The sequence below is a fragment of the Sinohyriopsis cumingii genome, chromosome 13, assembly GCF_028554795.1.
Source record: "Sinohyriopsis cumingii isolate HCF-2022 chromosome 13, ASM2855479v2, whole genome shotgun sequence".
Taxonomy (NCBI): Eukaryota; Metazoa; Mollusca; class Bivalvia; order Unionida; family Unionidae; genus Sinohyriopsis; species Sinohyriopsis cumingii.
In genome coordinates, this window is record NC_142973.1 from 14,083,267 (window position 1) to 14,103,204 (window position 19,938).

Here is a 19,938-nt window from a genome sequence, read left to right on the forward strand (position 1 = left end):
ACCTATAAGATAAGAAACATAATCATATCATATAACATAATTTAAGTTCAAGTCCTAGATAAAATATATCAGTTAAAATATATTACAAGATAAGTAATTGTAAAGTTGGAATAAATTATTGATAAAAGCAAAAGAATATCATGTATTTTTTGTGTTTATGTCAAGTCATAATCTATCTTTAATTTGTTTTTATTTACAGTTTTGAAACCTGCCAACATATTTTTTGGACCAAAGCCATGAAGAGAAAGAAGCCTTTCAGGATGAGGTTCTGGAATACATCTCAATCCAACTCAGGAACTTTCTCATCAGCGTGAATATGAAGGAGTCCTGGAAAGCAGTCAGCAACCTTACAAACTCAGCAACAAGAAAACTGAAGTCTGAACTTCTCTGAAGGCTGATTGTGATTGTCCTGTCATTCTCACATTCTAATGCTGATACTGAGAAGACATTCTCCATTCTTCACAAAATACAAAGTGATTCAAGGGAAATCTGGACCAGAAAACTAATGAAAGCCTGTTAAGTGTGAAACTTAATGATCATAGTGAATGTCATCAGTTGTCACTAGACAGTAATCTTGTGAATGAAACTAAAAATACTACTGAATTTTATATTCAAAAACATCTCTGCAGTGAACCATAACATAAACAACTCTTCCTTTTTCATATGTGCATGTGCACTGGCCCCCTCCCCCATGGGATCACATAACACACCACATTCAGCAGCATTTTCAAAACGTAACTCAGTTAATATAGTTGTGCGAAACAACAGTAGGTATAGGAAGTTGATGTAAAAAAAATCTTTACAAGTCTTACCTAAAAGTAGACTATGACACATGTCTTACCTAAAAGTAGACTACAACACAAGTCTGACCTAAAAGTAGATTATAATACCAGTTGTACCTAAAGAAAGACTATGACACAAGTCTTACCTAAAAGATGACTATAACAAGACTTAATTAAAGGTTGACTATAACACAAGCCTTACCTAAAAGTTAAGCATGACACAAGTCTTACCTTAAATTTTAATATGACACAAGTCTCACCTAAAAGATGACTGTAACTCAAGTCTTACCTAAAATTTGACTATGGCACAAGTAGACTATAACACAAGTCTTACCTAAATGTTGAACATGACACAAGTCTTACCTAAAAGATGATTATAACTCAAGTCTTACCTTAAATTTGACTATGACACAAGTCTTACCTAAATGTTGACAATGACACAAGTCTTACCTAATGTTAACTATGACACAAGTCTTACCTAATGTTGACTATAATACAAGTCTTACCTAAGTGTTGACTATGACACAAGTCTTACCTAAAAGTTGAATATGACACAAGTCTTACCTAAATGTTGACTATGACACAAGTCTTGCCTTAATGTTGACTATGACACAAGTCTTACCTAAAATGTTGCCTGTGACACAAGTCTTACCTAAATGTTGACTATGATACAAGTCTTACATAAAAGTTGACTATGACACAAGTCTTACCTAAAATTTGACTATGACACAAGTTTTACCTAAATGTTGACCATGTCTTAGCTAAAAGTTGACTATGACACAAGTCTTACCTAAATGTTGACCATGTCTTAGCTAAAAGTTGACTATGACTAAAAGTCTTACCTAGAAGTTGACTATAATATAAGTCTTACCTAAAGGGTGAATATAATACAAGTCTTACCTACATTTTGACTATGACACAAGGCTTACCTAAAAGTAGACTATGACACATGTCTTACCTAAAAGTAGACTATAATACAAGTCTTACCTAAAAGTTGACTATGACACAAGTCTTACCTAATGTTGATTATGATACAAGTCTTACCTAAATGCTGACTATGACACAAGTCTTACCTAATGTTGACTATGACACAAGTCTTACGTAATGTTGACTATGACACAAGTCTTACCTAAATGTTGACTAAGTCTTAGCTAAAAGATGACTATGACAAAAAAACAGATAAAGGAATCCTTCTTTACAGCTGATCTATAGATGACAACTACTTACTGTAAGTCTTTTGTCTGAATCCACCTCTACCATGCCACGTAACAAATTCTGGCAGTCTGGGGGTACAAAATGGGGAATGTGAAATATTCCTTTTTTCACTTTTTCCAGCAGTTGTCGTAGATTGTCATCATCAAAAGGAAGGGCACCCTGTCAAAGAAAGATGACATCCTCTATAATTATCAAGTACTGTTTTTGTTTTCTATGCTTTACGAGCACCAAAACGAAAACAACCGAGACCATATCTGAGACAATTCTGTTATGAACCCATCAAGTAAATATCAAAGACCTTTTTCTATGAGCACATATTAAGCCAGTAGAGTAGGATCCATCTACCAGTACATACCATGTCAGTAGGTTGGGATCTATCAACCTGCAAATACTGTGTCATTAGGTTGGGATCTATCTACCTGTACATACTGTGTCAGTAGGTTGGGATCTATCTACCTGCAAATACTGTGCCATTAGGTTGGGATCTATCTACCTGTACATACTGTGTCATTAGGTTGGGATCTATCTACCTGTACATACCATGTCAGTAGGTTGGGATCTAACTACCTGCACATACCATGTCAGTAGGTTGGGATCTATCTACCTGCACATATTGTGTCATTAGGTTGGGATCTATCTACCTGTACATACTGTGTCAGTAGATTGGGATCTATCTACCTGCAAATACTGTGCCATTAGGTTGGGATCTATCTACCTGTACATACTGTGTCATTAGGTTGGGATCTATCTACCTGTACATACCATGTCAGTAGGTTGGGATCTATCTACCTGCACATACCATGTCAGTAGGTTGGGATCTATGTACCTGCACATATTGTGTCAGCAGGTTGGGATCTATCTACCTGTACATACTGTGTCAGTAGGTTGGGATCTATCTACCTGCAAATACTGTGCCATTAGGTTGGGATCTATCTACCTGTACATACTGTGTCATTAGGTTGGGATCTATCTACCTGTACATACCATGTCAGTAGGTTGGGATCTATCTACCTGCACATACCATGTCAGTAGGTTGGAATCTATCTACCTGCACATATTGTGTCAGCAGGTTGGAATCTATCTACCTGCACATACCATGTCAGTAGGTTGGGATCTATCTACCTGCGCATACCATGTCAGTAGGTTGGGATCTATCTACCTGCACATCCTGTGTCAGTAGGATGGGACCTATCTACCTGCACATACTGTGTCAGTAGGTTGGGATCTATCTACCTGTACATACCATGTCAGTAGGTTGGGATCTATCTACCTGCACATACCATGTCAGTAGGTTGGGATCTATCTACCTGCACATACTGTATCATTAGGTTGGGATCTATCTACCTGCACATACTGTGTCATTAGGTTGGGATCTATCTACCTGCACATACTGTGTCAGTAGGCTGGGATCTATCTACCTGTACATACTGTGTCATTAGGTTGAGATCTATCTACCTGTACATACCATGTCAGTAGGTTGGGATCTATCTACCTGCACATACCATGTCAGTAGGTTGGGATCTATCTACCTGCACATACTGTATCATTAGGTTGGGATCTATCTACCTGCACATACTGTGTCAGTAGATTGGGATCTATCTACCTGCACATACTGTGTCAGTAGGTTGGGCTCTATCGACCTGCGCATACCATGTCAGTAGGTTGGGATCTATCTACCTGCACATCCTGTGTCAGTAGGATGGGACCTATCTACCTGCACATACTGTGTCAGTAGGTTGGGATCTATCTACCTGTACATACTGTGTCATTAGGTTGGGATCTATCTACCTGCACATACTGTGTCAGTTGCTTGGGATCTATCTACCTGCACATACTGTGTCATTAGGTTGGGATCTATCTACCTGTACATACTGTGTCAGTAGGTTGGGATCTATCTACCTGCACATACTGTGTCATTAGGTTGGGATCTATCTACCTGCGCATACCATGTCAATAGGTTGGGATCTATCTACCTGCACATCCTGTGTCAGTAGGATGGGACCTATCTACCTGCACATACTGTGTCATTAGGTTGGGATCTATCTACCTGCACATACTGTGTCAGCAGATTGGGATCCATCTACCAGCACATACTGTGACAGTAGACTGGGATCCATCTACCTGTACATACTGTGTCATTAGGTTGGGATCTACCTACCTGCACATACTGTGACAGTAAATTGGGATATATCTACCTGCACATACAGTGTGACCCCGCTATAACATGGTAATTGGGAGCCATAGAACCTGACCGTGTTATAGACCGAAGTGTTATAAGCAACCAGGGCAGTTAGCTGAAGAAAATAATCAACCCCATACAACTGTAAGAGGGGTAGGTAACAAATGTTGGTGGTAAAATACGTGCTTCATCTGCACAGTTACCATCTTAAATCGATGCATATTAAATGAGAAATAGTGAAAACAAAGAAGGCATATATAATAGTTTACTTTATTTAGAGAACCACGAATTGGTAAATACACATGAATACTGTTTATATATACATGTCTAATGTATAGCATAAAAAGAGTATCAACACCGTGTACTCAACCACGAATCTAATCACATACAATGAATCCACAATACAAGTGATTCCATCGAAAATATGCACACACAGAGATTTAAAATATTCAATAATTTTGTCACAGGTCATATTGGTCTTAATTCAGTGGAAAAACATAACACTTTCACGTGACGAATGACAAAGCACATTTACTTTTCAGTACGTCCCAAGTCGGTAAAAGTTAGCTTGCATTTTAAGCCGCCGTTGGTATCGTTCATAACCATAAACTTTTTCGCTACAAAAAGGAAACTTTCACAGCACAGTTAACGTGTTCCAGTCATGTTGGAAAATGCAAAAATCCATGAGATTCCATTACTTTTATTTCAGTTTGGTACTGACTTCCTTTGAAGAAAAGTTTTTTTTTTTTTTACTGAAGACTGTAGTTGGCTTTCTTTGATGAAGGGTGCATGCGTTATTAAAGTCACCGCTAAAGGATGGCGTTGGAGAACCAAACAAATGCCCATTTCTTACTGTGGCGGCAGCATCAAATAATTGTATTGCATGACTGAGACTGATTTTTTCCCATTTGCTGAACGTGTTTTCATAACAATCAGTGCTTGAAAGGTAATCTATTTACAACCATTGGTTTGGAGTGGAGAAATTCAGACGCCCCATGAAAGGAAGCTGCAAACTGGATATAAAATGTGCTAAAATTTATCAATTATTACATAAACAAATTCTTTGTCCATACTGACAAACCATGTAAACAGGGCATTGTTATACCATAATCCGCCTATCTTGACATCTAGCATGAATACTGCATGTTGTGAGATATCCGCTTTTTTGTTGTTGACATTTCTGGTAACAGAGATCAAATGAATGAGGCATTATCTCGTAATCTATCTTTCTTTGGATTTTCGGCCACTCACTAGTAATTAATACATTTACAAAGACATTTGTATGTGGATGATAAGTAAAATTCCTTTTCTTTTCACTCAAAATTAAATCCTTCAGAACACTCACATTTTCTGTAATAATCCATCATCAGACTAGAACACCTGCGTCTCTATCATTTGTTGACCCATTATTAAATTACTTGTTACGAAAAACACAAACATTTTATACTAAAATTGCATCTACATTACTTTGATTTTAACACCAAAAGTTGAGTTACTGAACTTGATTTTTTTCCAGTTATTGTTTATCATCACCTAACTAATGTTGAATTTTATAAAAACAATACCATCCAAGTTTCCTGTCACCACAATATCACAGCAATACCTGTCAAACCAGATGCTGAGTACTTCAAACAGGGGATCATCTCAAGGATAATTAAGTACTTGAAGGAGGATTAAAAAACATTTGTCATTAATGAATTGTCATGATGGTTGGTATCAACTGCTCTAAGGTGTTTCTTTGCAAAAAGCAACCTGATAAAAAGGCAAATTTCCAGTTAGTCTAAACAACTCTTGATTTCATGATAAGATACCTGGTTAGAAATACAGTACTGTGTAGACCTGGTTATAAGTCTAAACAACTCTTGATTTCATGATAAGATACTTGGTTAGAAATACAGTACTGTGTAGACTTGGTTAGAAATACAGTACTGTGTAGACTTGGTTAGAAATACAGTACTGTGTAGACTTGGTTAGAAATACAGTACCGTGTAGACTTGGTTAGAAATACAGTACTGTGTAGACTTGATTAGAAATACAGTACTGTGTAGACTTGATTAGAAATACAGTACTGTGTAGACTTGATTATAAGTCAAGTCAAACTGCAGACAACAAAGATCCTGATCTGCCATAGCATAATGTGCCTGTAGATCAGAATATATGTTATCTGTTCTAATGATTATTCCTAACAAAGTGCACAGACCCAGATCTTCCAGTGCAGTATGTGATGGTAGATGTATATCTGTGCAGTTTGCATTTGGACTGGTCCTATAAGCAAGTATAGAAGGTACCAAACGAATCACTTTCATATTTCAGTATTTTAAAATATCAAATAAACAAATGAACTTACCATGTCTGATGGAATATCAACATCATTTGTCAAGTATTGAAAAGCTTAGATGCAACAATGCTTTTGTGTCCAGGTTGGTCAAATTATGTACAACAGTCTTATGAGATCAAGCTGTCTAAATATTTGTCCATATCAAGTAAAGGCTGTGATGATGGAACACAACCATTTGTACAAATCTGAAAGGTATTTAATTCAGGATTCTTTCTGTCAAATTTGATCAAAGTCTGTTAAGTTGTTGTTGTTTTTTTAGAAGAACTAATTAATGGTTTCTCTGTTTTTAGTAACAGCAGCCACATTTAATGACAAATAGGCATAATTTGTATAAATATGAATATCTTTCATTCTAGAAGACAAATCCACATCATTTGTATAAATATAAACATCTTTGATCCTAAAATGACAGATCAGCATCATTTGTATAAACATATTTCACGCTGGAATGGCATTTGGTCAAATTCTATTGAGAAGTCATTTTAAATATTTTCCATTTTTAGTAACAGTGGCCATATCTGATGGAAAATTGGCATAATTTGTGCAAATTTGAAACACCTTCTTACCAGAAGTTTTACCAGACATTTTCTGTCAAATTTGGTCAATTTCTGTTTTTTCTTTCTATTTTTAATAATGGTAGCCAATACTATATAAACTTTAAAGCTCTCTATGCCAGCTGTTTTCTGTCAAATTTAGTCAGAAAGTCTGGCATTTTTTGAGAAAAAGCCATTTAATGATTTTTAAAACTTGCTTTTATTATAAGATAGTGGATCAGCATCATATGTATAAGTGTTCAAGGTCTTCAAAGTGTCTATTTAAGTAATGGTGACCATATATGATGATGGATCAACATCATTTGCACCAAATTTAAAAGTCTTCATGTCAGGAAGCTTTCTGTTCAGTCTGGTCAAATTCTGTTCAATTGTACATTCTTCTTGTAGACTCTACAATGATGAGAAACTGGAATGGTTTACAAACTAGACAGTGATGATGTTTCTTCCCAATATAATGTTACTCAGAAAATGTTCTGTCACTGAACCTTTTCTGAAGGTATATTATCTAATTCAACCAACTGTTTTCTTCAGCATTACTCATTAATCAACCTGACGCATTATACAATGTGCAGCATGCCTAATTTTCATCAACTTAATTGGGCTTTCTCCTAGTGATGTCAAATTTTGGTATAAAGATCATCCATATTAATTATATGAAAAGAATTAACACAAGACAAGCCTACTGACAACAGGTCATCATAAGCATTCTGCAGGCAAATCACCTGCTGCATCTTTTATACATTTTATGTTTTTAACCAGAATATTCTGACATATTTAATTTTAACAGTGTCTATATTAATGGAAATGTCAACACGTTCAAAAGAATAGGTGCCAACTTTGTGGTGGTGCCTAAATTAAAATAAATGCAGTTACAACATTTCTATTTATACTTACTACTAATAATGCATATAAAATTACTCCACAGCTCCACACATCAGCCTTCCTTCCATCATATTTTTCTCCCTGCAAAATAATTAAATCAATCAAATCATCGTTATATCACTGTGTCAAAGGAGTTACCAGTTTTTATTGGAACATACATACTAAAATTTACTTCCAATACTCATCATCATGAGGGTGAATTTATTCAACAAGAATCCCTCAAAGAGTCTGATGCTCTACTGGCTTAAAAGGATTTCTAGGAATTGAAGACCATTTCTTCCTTTTAATGGCTGAATGCTGAAACAGTATGACATTCTTCAGATTTTTTCAAATTAACTTCTGTGGTGGACATACTGGATGTGCTTAGGACCAGACAGCCATCTTTAGAAGTCTTCTGGTGAAAACTCCATGTTAATATGACCATCAATTCCGGGGAAGAAGTGACAGCAAGATTTTCAAAACAGCCAGTGAGGCAGCCATATTGGATGTATGATCAGCACTATTTTTATTTAGGACCAACTTGATTATCATAAGAAGTCTACAGATGAAAATCCCATTTTGACAAAACCATCCGTTCGGAAAAGTAGCAATACTAGTTTCAAGATGGCCATGACGATGGCCATATTCTGGTCTTCAATTTCATTTCAGATTAACTAGATCCTAAAAGAACTCTTTTGATGAAAATGACATGATTTTTTTTATTGAAGAGTAACACAATTTTCAAGATGGCCACCATGGTGGAGATATTGGATGTCAGATCAACACAAATTTAGGACCAATAAAGCATCTTAAGTCTTCTGGTGAAAATCCCATGCTGAGAGGACTTGGAGGAGTAACACTATTGTAAAGATGGCTGCCATGGTGGTCAAGTTGGATATCAGATTAGCACTATTTCTACTGAGGACCCACCTGACATTATAAAAGGTCTTCTAGTGAAAGCACAATCTTGATATGTAACCGGCCATCTTGGTGAAGCAGTGATAACAAGATTTTCGAGATTCCCATCATGGCAGCCATTTTGTTGGTCTCATTGGCACTACTTTTATCTGTGTCCAACTAGACATTTAAAATCTTTCAATGAAAAACCCATGCTGATGTAACTATTTATTCAAGTGAAGTCATGATAACAAGATTCTCAATATGGCAACTGTGGCAGCCATATTGGATGTACATGCTGTACCATTTTCATTCAGGACCAATAGGAGAAAGTATTTATCTACCTGTATTTACAATGCATGCAGCTAATTATGAGTAAAAGACTGTATTACCTGTAATGTCTGAAATACCTTTAATTCATAAAAAGAGACGCAGGTAGGCCCGATATCACTCACCTGAGAAGGTTAACATATGTCAGATTGTAAATGCAAATTAACACATATTGAAACATTATAGAAAAAGTAAAGAGCATATTGCTGCATTGTCTTTTAATACTAATGTGATTTTTGTTTCCCAGACCATATAAAAAGTATCATATTCTCAACATAAAATGAGGAATTCATTCCTAGAAAAATCCTGCTATGTCTCCCACACACACCAACAAAATAATATACTTTTATATCAGAATTCTTCACCTTGATGTGGTCAAAATTTATTTGCATATGTACAAGTCACTGTGCTCATAAGCTCAATGGTATACAAAAATGCATGCAAGACTCTATCACAAAAGTGCAGACATGCTTGCAATCAGATCTGCGCTATTTACCAATGAAATATTGCAAGAAGTATTTAGTACAAAATAAAAACAATACCGAAATCAATGCCACCATTCATTCAAGAGTGATGGCATTAAGTTTTAAATGACCACTATAGAGCAATGTTAGAGGTCTGATAAGCACCATTATCACTCAAAACCAGCTACATATTTCTAACATATTTTACTGGAAACACTAGCAGAGTTAGCTATATGAAGACTTTGGTATATATCATGGAAGACATTTTGGATCAACATATTTTTAATAAAAATATATACTGCAAGAAATGAATGGCTTATTTTGTGGGGGTTTTTTAAATGTCAGTTTTGGCCACTTGTTGAGAATCAGCTATTACAACATTTGTCTAATTTTGGGAGATCACATTGGTTTTCTTTTAGGTTAGGAACAACTACATATCGCATAAAGTCTTTCATTGAAAAAAACACGTCAATACGAAAATCCCTTAAAAAGAAATCATAAAAAGAGTCTAAAGATGGGCACCACAAGGATCACATTGGAGGTCTGATCCACATCATTTTATTCACAAACAACTGGATATCATAAAATGCTGTTTGGTTTAAGGCTTGTATTTATATGACCATCTTTTCATTAGAAGTTGCTATAACAAGGTTTGCATCACTCATACCATACTGAAGGTATGATCTGCACCATTGTCATTTAGGACCTACTACCTATAAGATGTCAGATCAACACCATTTTTATTAGAACCATGTTGACATTATTTAAAGTCTTTCAGCAAAAAATCCATTTCAAATATGACCATCATTGCGAGAAACAGCAATATCAAAATATGGCTACCATCTTCATTTAGGACCAGCCAAACATCAAGAGAAGTCTTGCAGTGAAAATTCCACATCCCTATGACTACTGGAATCCATTTAGCAGCCATAACAAGATCATCAAGAAGGTCACAGCTGATGCCATATTAAAATGAGATAGGACCAGATACACCTGACAAGTCAAAAATCAGTGAAAATCCAATGTCAATATGACAATTCATTCAGAAGAAGTAGCAAGAACAAGATTTTCAAGAAGGCCACCATGACAGATATATTAGTTTTCAAATCAGTTTTTTTATTTAAGCCCAACTAGATAAATCTTTTACTGAAACCCTTTGTCGAGAGGACCATCTGTTCAAAAAGAGGTATGATTTTCAAGATGGCCACTGCAGTGGTCATAACGGCTCGCAGATCGGCACCATTTTCATTTAGGGAAAACCAGACACCATAGACAGTCATATGGCGAAAATCCTCTGATAGTATGATCATTCATTCTTATGAAACGATAAGGTTTTCAAGATGGCTGCCATGGTGGCCATATTGGATGTCCAAGGTTAACCATCTTCATTTAAGACCAGCTAGACCAAGATTAGAAGTAACAAGCTTGTGCTAATTGATGGGCAATGCATGGATGCTGGATGACGAACCATCCCATATGCTTTTCTGGTCCAGAGCCAGTTGGGCTAAAATTTATAGAATATACAATAGGATGCTTAGATTAACATGCATTTTAAAAAGTGACTTGGCATAAAACTGATGCTATTTCAGCAAGTAAAATGACTTGCTTTTATTAAAAGTTACTTTTACTATAATTTATAACTTTTACTATAATTTTATAAGTTTAATTTTCATCTAAAGAGGACTATAAGATCTTTCCATTCATAAAACTGGGTTTGGACCAGTTAATCAACATAGAATTCGATCATCCTGTATCGGACTAATAATCAAAATTACAATCATTAAAAAAAAGAGAAATTCAATTGCAAGCAAACAACTATTCATGGTAAATAAATTCAAACTAATTCACATTATTTCATACAGCTGTCATAAATAGTCTGTCATGCATTTGTTGCAATCTACACAAAACTGTTTACCATCGTGTAAAAGTAGAGTCCAAATGGAAACAACATAGATCCTGATCTGCTGTAGAATAATCCTCCTGCGGCTCAGGGTCTATGTTGTTTGTTCTACTGATTACTCCTTACAAACTGCACAGACCCAGATCTGCCAGCACATTGTGCAATAGTGGGAACGCTCCGGTGACCTAGTGGTTAAAGCGCCTGCCTTGGATGCGGGAGGTTTTGGGTTCGATCCCAAGCCAAGTCATACCAGAGACTTACAAAAATGGTACAAACTGCTGCCTTGCTTGGCGCTCAGCATTAAGAGGTTAGCATTAGGACTGGTCGGCCTGGTGTCAGGATAATGTGACTGGGTGGGACATCACTCTATATGTCTGTTGCATGATGCCCTAGTGTGAGACATCAATATAAACTGTCACACTGCAGACATCACAGCGATATGACTGAAAAATTGTTAAAGCCACATTAAAAATCCAAATCACACACACATGCATTATGTGTGCTGGAACATCCTATTTAAGCTAATGAATGAGGGCTAAAAATAATTACCGAATTTCCTGTTATTTTTGTGGAGAAGAGTGAATTGTACGCATTTGTACGCATGGACCTTTTACATTTTATGTTACTGAGATTCCTTGAGGCCAAACTTTGACAGTGAGTACCAACATCGTACAGTTTTTCAAAAATAAGCCACACAGCATATCATTTTATCATTCTAAACGTTTACTTGAGAGTAGACCATGCATAAGATATAAACATATTTACAGGTTCTACCACAAAAAGTATGTGCATGATATAAAAGTGTTTCACAAGTCCTACCACAAAAACTATGTGCATGATATAAAAGTGTTTCACAAGTCCTACCACAAAAAAAATGTGCATGATATAAAAGTGTTTCACAAGTCCTACCACAAAGGTATGCACATTTAACACAAATACAATGACACATTCTCAATAAAACTAAGCAAGCTGAACAAAACTCTAAGACGGAAAAGTCACTGCACAAGGAAACATGGAAAATCGATAACAACTTAAACAATGCAACACTAAAAATCACCTGTAATGGCATGAATGATCATTAAAACATTTCACATCAAACAAGTAGTGTGAAAATTTCATTTCATTTCACTCTTACCCCTCACCACCAAACCACCAACCCTCTAAAGGGGACATTACCTTTATAAAAATTTCCTAAAATTTCAACAAAATCGTATGTTAAAACTATACAGGACCTTCCATGATGTAAAAGACCTTTTTTTAGACATGACTTGGGACAAGATCTCTCTGTCGGTCCTTGGATGAATACATGTAACAATTTCCGTAGCGATAGCATATGTTTCAAGATCTCTCTGTCGGCTCCTTGGATGAATACATGTAACAATTTCCATAGCGACAGCATATGTTTCAAGATACTGTCAGTTATAGACCCAATTCTAAATTACGTGTAGAGAAAAAGGGTAAATGACAGGAACATAAAAAGACATGAAGACACAGAAAATAAAGGTAGATAGAAGACAGAAGGAATTAAAATATCACTGATGTCTTATCTGGAAAGGATGGTGCAATTAGTACAACACTTTGAATCTGTGTCAAATGAAAGTGATTTAAAATTATAAAATATTGTAAAATTTTGCTTTGGTAAAAATTCTAATCAAGCACATTTGGTACTAAATATGCATACAAAGAATGTCTAGTACCATAAACAAAAAAGAATGGCATGATAAATTCATAGCAAAGGTCATCAGGTCATGCATTTAATATTAGTAAACAAAAATGTTAAGTCTCTTAAAAAATGTCAGATTTCTGAAATGTGAAACTAAAATAAAACTGCAGAAATAATATTCAAAAGACAAAAACATTTATACAAGTATAACAACACAAAGGTCATTTTGTGATAGACTGTTGAATCCAATTGACTGTAAGCTAAAAAAAAAGAATTTTTCATCAAAGAAGTACAGAGTCATTTTAAATACTCAAAAACAGTTTATTTTGGAAAATATGAAGTAAGTTTTACAGGTACATGATATACTAATATTTCTGGGTGAAGTAACATCTTTTTCATGCCAGAATAGGGTAAAGTGGGTGCAATGGTTGTGAGTGGTCAAAAGTTAGAATTTTTACAAATGTCATTTAAAACAGCAGTTTTACTGTACTTATGAAACAAATAATATGAAGGCTAAAAAATTACTCATAAAAGTTTACAAAGTCTAAAGTTCTTCCTATTTTGATTCAGCAAAATTGTTTTAAGAACTTGTTATTACAAAAGATGGTAACCTCAAAAATAGGTTACTAGTGAAAACATGTGACAGATATTGTGGTACACCTTTTTCATATTTTTACTGGACAAAATAAAAAATAAACTTGTTGACCTTTCCTAGCAATTTGTATACCTACCATATGTACTCGTCTGATTAGCTAAGTCAAACTGCAAACAACAAATATCCAGATCTGCATGAAGATAAAGCACCTACAGATCAGGGTCTATGCTGATTGTTCTACTGATTACTCCTAACAAACTGCACAGACCCAGATCTGCCAGTGCATTATGAGGCAGCAGATCTAGGTCTGTGCAGTTGCAGTTGGACTCATGGTATAAGCAAGTACATACAGTACACAGTAATAATTTGCTTGTGACTGGGCTACAAAAGCATGGAATTTCACTCTCTTCTTCAAGCTTCATGTGTGAATTTTTGTCATAAATCTCTGAAATGCAATGGCAGAGATAAATAATTGTTTCGTTGACACAAAATTTTATGAGAAAGCATGAAACACTATGGTCAAAGGTTCTACATTGCTCATTGAACAAAAGAAAGATAACTGAAGGCAAAGTCTATATTACATTTCTGCCTAATTGGACAAAATAAGAGGAATGGTGGGATTATTCTGCCTGAACCTCCTCTATCGTGAACCCTATTTTAATGATGGATGAAAATGATGTTACATTTAAACAACTTGCACTGAACATGGTAGCAGCTCAACAAGTCTCACATACAGGCATCAAAATCTTCCTTCATTACAATACAGTGAAGTACATGTATCTGTGTCAGAGTAACTTAAAAACAAGAGGTCCAAGTGAAGCTAATGTCATTCACCTGATCAAATAACTTACTAGCTGACCATTTCACTAAACAAGCTTATGTAGTATTGTAAGAACACAATTAAATGTACACTATCACCAAACCTTTATATCAAGTCAGTTTTAACTATTTTATCAAGAGCTCATAATCAAACTCATCCAAAATACTTATGATAAAAACTTGTGTTTTAACAAATCAAATTAGAAATAAACTCGAGAGAGAGTGAGAGAGAGAGAGAGAGAGAGAAGTTGTGGCTGCTACTATTTTTGGTTTAATGCTATACTTAGTGCAAGATAGGCTATACACGGTAGCCATTATATCTGGTGAAGGAAGAACCTGTAAAAATTCCAGTGACCAGAGAAAGCTCCTGGCAAGCTTGTTCACATTCCAACCCAGACTGAGCCTGAGACTTGAACGCACACAGAGGTGTGATATCATTGATCTGTCAAGGTGACCACTCTGCCACCTGAGGCCCCCTCTAGAGAAGTAACAAGCTCAGTCAATCTGATGGAAGATCATGTCATTAATATGTACACGTCTCACTTCTGTCAAAGACCATGAAAATATAAACTTATTTAATATCTGAGCATAATCCCAAATAAATTCATTCTCCTGAGTGGTAACAAGCTCAGAATCAAGTACAAGATCACCTCATAAATAGGTACAGATTAAACAATTTAATGGCAGCAATATCTTACCCATCTCTATAGCACAGCTATTATTTTTTCATGTCCAGAAATATCATCCATACAATGTGAAAACATCCTCCCACTGAATGGAAAATTGTCAATAAGACATGCTCCACTTGTGCAAATCGCACACATGTTCACAAACAGTCATCATTTGCAAAAGGATGCCATGTTAATGATTGTGTCGTTTGTAACATGACCAGAGAAAAATTGCCTGTTACAAATTTAAACCATGATTGGTTCTCCCTTCAACAATATTTCATCTAGTGTTACATCAATCAGTCTTGTCTTCTGTTTATATGCCAAAGATCCAAACCCTTTTTCAGTATTTAGTTCTGGAAAGGTCTTCTTGGGCTACCGCACTTATCCCACATTTATACATCTCAGGTTACCACACTGTATCCCACATTTATGCATCTCGGGTTACTGCAATGTATCCCACATTTATGCATCTCAGGTTACTGCAATGTATCCCACATTTATACATCTCAGGTTACTGCAATGTATCCCACATTTATGCATCTCAGGTTACCACACTGTATCCCACACTTATACATCTCAGGTTACCACACTGTATCCCACATTTATACATCTCAGGTTACCACACTGTATCCCACATTTATACATCTCAGGTTACCACACTGTATCGCACATTTATACATCTCAGGTTACTGCAATGTATCCCACATTTATACATCTCAGGTTACCGGACTTTATCCCACATTTAAGGGGATAGTTTATATCCCTCTTACTGTCAAAATACATTAGGTTGATGGTGTAAGTCTTGTCGGTACTGCAACATAGGCCCAATTAAAATTAATAGGAATTCATAATTCCCTTTACTAAATATTTGATTAAACATCTATTCTGTTGTTTTTTCTTCTTTCATTACTGCATTTAAACATAGCATGTGTCACATTGCTTTGTTATTGTGTGTATTTGCATTTCTCCTAGATAACTATAAAGGTAAAAACTCAATGTCTTTATTATTAAAAAATTAGGAGTGAGAAGGCAGATATTCCTCAGTGAATCATTGCTTACATTTTTACAAATATGCTGGGGTGTATATAGCATGCAATATATAAACACAGGCCAGTTTCATGTACAAAAATAATACAATATTATTATTACTGTTCTCTTTTAAAATAATGTTTTATCCAGAGAGAACAATTGTCTATCTTGTGCAAATACACAGAGATGTATAAAGCACGGTATAAACAAATATGTGAAAATAATACAGCATTATTAAATTTTTTTTGGTTTGTTTTGAAAAACTGTCTTTTTACTTAGAGAACAATGTCGGGACAGTCTGAGGGAAAGTGTGGCCACAAGAAGGGCTCTTGGGACACTCCTGCACATGTTCCAAGTGCACAGGTAAGAATCAATGCATCTTTTGCGCAAAATAGACCAAAGAAGTTTGGAATCTAGCCAAATCCTGATGTATGTAAAGGGGGCTAAGGAAAAATCAATCCCCTCATTGTCTGAATTTTCAAGTTTTTCTCTTACAGAGCCTCATGAAAAACAATCCTGGGTCCCAGCAACCTATGGGAACAGTCTCTCTGAAGATGGATAAGGCCCTTCCTATACAAGGGAATGAAAATTTGAGGAGTAGATTACTTCGCCCCACAGGGAGAAGTCGAGCACCTCTCATGTTCATAGCAGTGTGATGCTGTCTTCTGCAAGGAATGAAGTTACAACTAATACATAGATAAAATATTCTCTATATGCATGGGTTTAATATCAGGATCATTAATAGAAGTAAACATATTTGGGTCTGGGTCTAGGCTACTGGAATTCTCCTACACTTTGCCTGGAGTAATTGACATAGTCCAAGTTATATATTACAATTTTAGTAACAAACTTTCTAATTATATGTAACATTTTATTTTGTAAACATTAACTCATTCAGACCCAATGCCGCCTATAGGTGTGATGAGGCTGTACCTTACTTCCAAGCTCTGCAGCATCAAGGTCATTTAAGAAACACCAAAGTGGTGGTATTACAAAAAAGCAGACAGATATAGCTCTAAAATGATACCAAATAATCTGGAAGTTCTAGCTGCACTACAAAATACAAATGGAAAAACTTAATTTTTTGGACCCATTTTTTTTCTTCACCCAAAATTTGCTCGTGGTCAGAATCCAATTTTGTGTCCGGAATTTAGACCTTTTGGCCTCAGATCTAAAACAGACTGGTCTGAACTATACACAGACAGGTGAACCTTTGCAAAAACTTGGATAAGGTGGGCATTTGGAATAAAGAGTGGTCTCCATACGAAAATGATGGGTCCATTAAGCAAAAAAAAGAAGAAGAAAAAAAAAGAAAAAAAGAACTCCAACTTTTACCCTTCTGCTCATGCGCAAGCAGAATAACCAATGGAAAACAATGTTTCTAATACAAATAGGCATTAGTCTAATGGAAAATCTGTTGAAAGTCGATGTATTAGGATGTGTTCAGAAATAGTCCCCAAAACGTCTTTCCTGCTCGCATTTCAGGCGAAAATTACAAAAACCTTCAGGGCCAAATGAGTTAAGAAGTTTCTAGAATGTTATTTTCAATTAGGTAACAATTTTTTTAAAAAGAAATTGCTAATTGTGACCTAAGGTCAAGTAGAGGACTATGCAATCTTGTCACTGTTAAGATTATTCATTCCTGCTTTAAGATCTAGTAGCATCAATCTGTATTATTGTTGTGTCCAGTAGTTCATTCTGGGCTGGAATTTATTTCTTCAAATTATTTAATTCTGTGATTTTTTTTCTGGAAATACACAGTATTCATAAAAAGTAATATTTTAGGACAGAGACATTCTCTGGGATTTATAGTGAATTCTAACATGGAATTATATTAATGTGTTTCAACAAAACAGTGTTAGTACAGCTACATAATACTGGCATCCATAGGTACATCTACACTGTCAGTGTTGGACTTTATTAGCATTACCAATAAAGTTTATACAGAACATTTATTATTAGGACTTGTGTCTGCAATTCTAGGTTTATTCTGGGATTTAATTCACAATACCTTAAGTTCTTTAATTTCATTTTCATTTTGTATTCTAAAGAAATAAAAAATTTTTTTTTACAAAGCTTGTTGCTTTTCACTCTTTTCTGTTACCTATTTTAAGAACATGGACTCATAACAGGGTTAGGAAGAGCACCACTTGACTCAGTGTAGTTTGTTACTGTCTTCCATGAGAAAGGAAGCATACCACTCGTCTATGGGTACAGTGTCACACTCTTCCGAGACAAAGGATCAGTACCATACCTTAAGGAGTGATGAAGACAAACTTGGGCTCAGATATGTTGCCGGACCAGTCTGATCAATGGTGAATGTCTAGTAACCAATCAGTGACCAGTTATCAGTCCAGTTACTGGTCAATATCTGATGACTGGTCACTGGTCATTTTGTCAAAGTGACTGATCAATGTATAATGACCAGGTACTGGAGACTTTGTCCTGTTGACCAATCAGACCACACTGGTCATCGACGTTACAATGGACTGGAGTCAGAGGCCTCACAGTACAGGAATAGGGATATAAAAGAGACACCCCTCTACCAACATATCATGTAATGAATTGGGAGTCTGTCAAGTGGGGTTCAGAAAAGGGAATGGAATCAGATCGATATACTCCCCTTTCCTATTATCCCAATGAATCCGTACAGGATGTGGGGCCATGCACTTCAGTGTAATTGTCCCTTATGCCCTTGTGGACTTCTTGACCTTGAACACTGAGTAGAGGTGATGATGTCACCTCCTTTCCAGGTGGCATCCACCAGACAGCTGGAAGCATAGCATCACCCAGGAAAGACAAGTGGTCTCATCTTCAGCCTCAACACATAGAGCCCTACTTAGATCACCTGCTTCTTCCTCATTCTTCAATGATCAAGGAAATATCACAACGTTCTCCACAGGCCAAGACTTTGCTTTACAGTGTAGGGGGTGGTCTCGTCCTCCTTCTTCTGGTTTCTGCCTCAAATTACCTGGTACATTTTCCCCCATTTCCCAAAGTTATCCATTAAACTTCCCCAATTGTAAGCAGATGCATCCCAAGTGTGTATTACAACTGGACCCTGGACAATTAAATCAATCAAAGCCAATGAAGAGAAAGTCTGGCTTGCCATCACCACATATGCAGCCTCTCTTGCTGATCATATCTTTGATATTTTGTTTAGTATGCTGCAGGAGGATGCTCTGAACCCAGCCATATTACACTGTAGCCAAGACATCCTGGCATTCATTTTCTGTTGCAACGGCCTTATTAGCAGAACCTATACACATTCACCTTGACACTGCACTGGGCTTCTCAAAGGTCTTAATGAACCATAGTAAAGCCATTCAAAGGTCTGCTTTTTTGGAAGCCAAGAGTCTCTTTCAAGGACTCGACCCTAACACGGCTTCTCAAGATTTGAAGGATCATCAACATATTGCTGGTCAGGTGACATGTGTCAGAGCCAAGTTCATCATCACTCCTCAAAGTGCAGTATCTCATGGTGGAATGTGACCACAACCGAACGAGTTCCCTTATTGATCAAGACCTCACTTTTATTAAATGAAAACCACATGGGGTTCAAGCTGTTGCTTCCTTATGGGCCTGTCTAAATCAGTCTTCCTTGCAGGATGTCATGAAGGCAGCATTTTTGTGATACCATA

The 19,938-nt window shown here is 36.1% G+C and overlaps 1 protein-coding gene across 2 annotated transcripts in view; it reads right to left on the reverse strand.

The window, feature by feature from the left end:
* The window catches only part of LOC149784961 (serine/threonine-protein kinase BRSK2-like), a 250,696-nt gene that overhangs the window by 107,077 nt on the left and 123,681 nt on the right, over positions 1 to 19,938 (reverse strand). For both annotated transcript variants that reach the window (XM_089978615.1, XM_089978614.1), the window contains exons 7-8: positions 7,963 to 8,031; positions 2,010 to 2,156 (exon numbers count right to left, since the gene is read on the reverse strand). In XM_089978615.1, the coding sequence (XP_089834741.1) occupies positions 2,010 to 2,156; positions 7,963 to 8,031 (216 nt within the window). The remainder of the gene's footprint in view (positions 1 to 2,009; positions 2,157 to 7,962; positions 8,032 to 19,938) is intronic.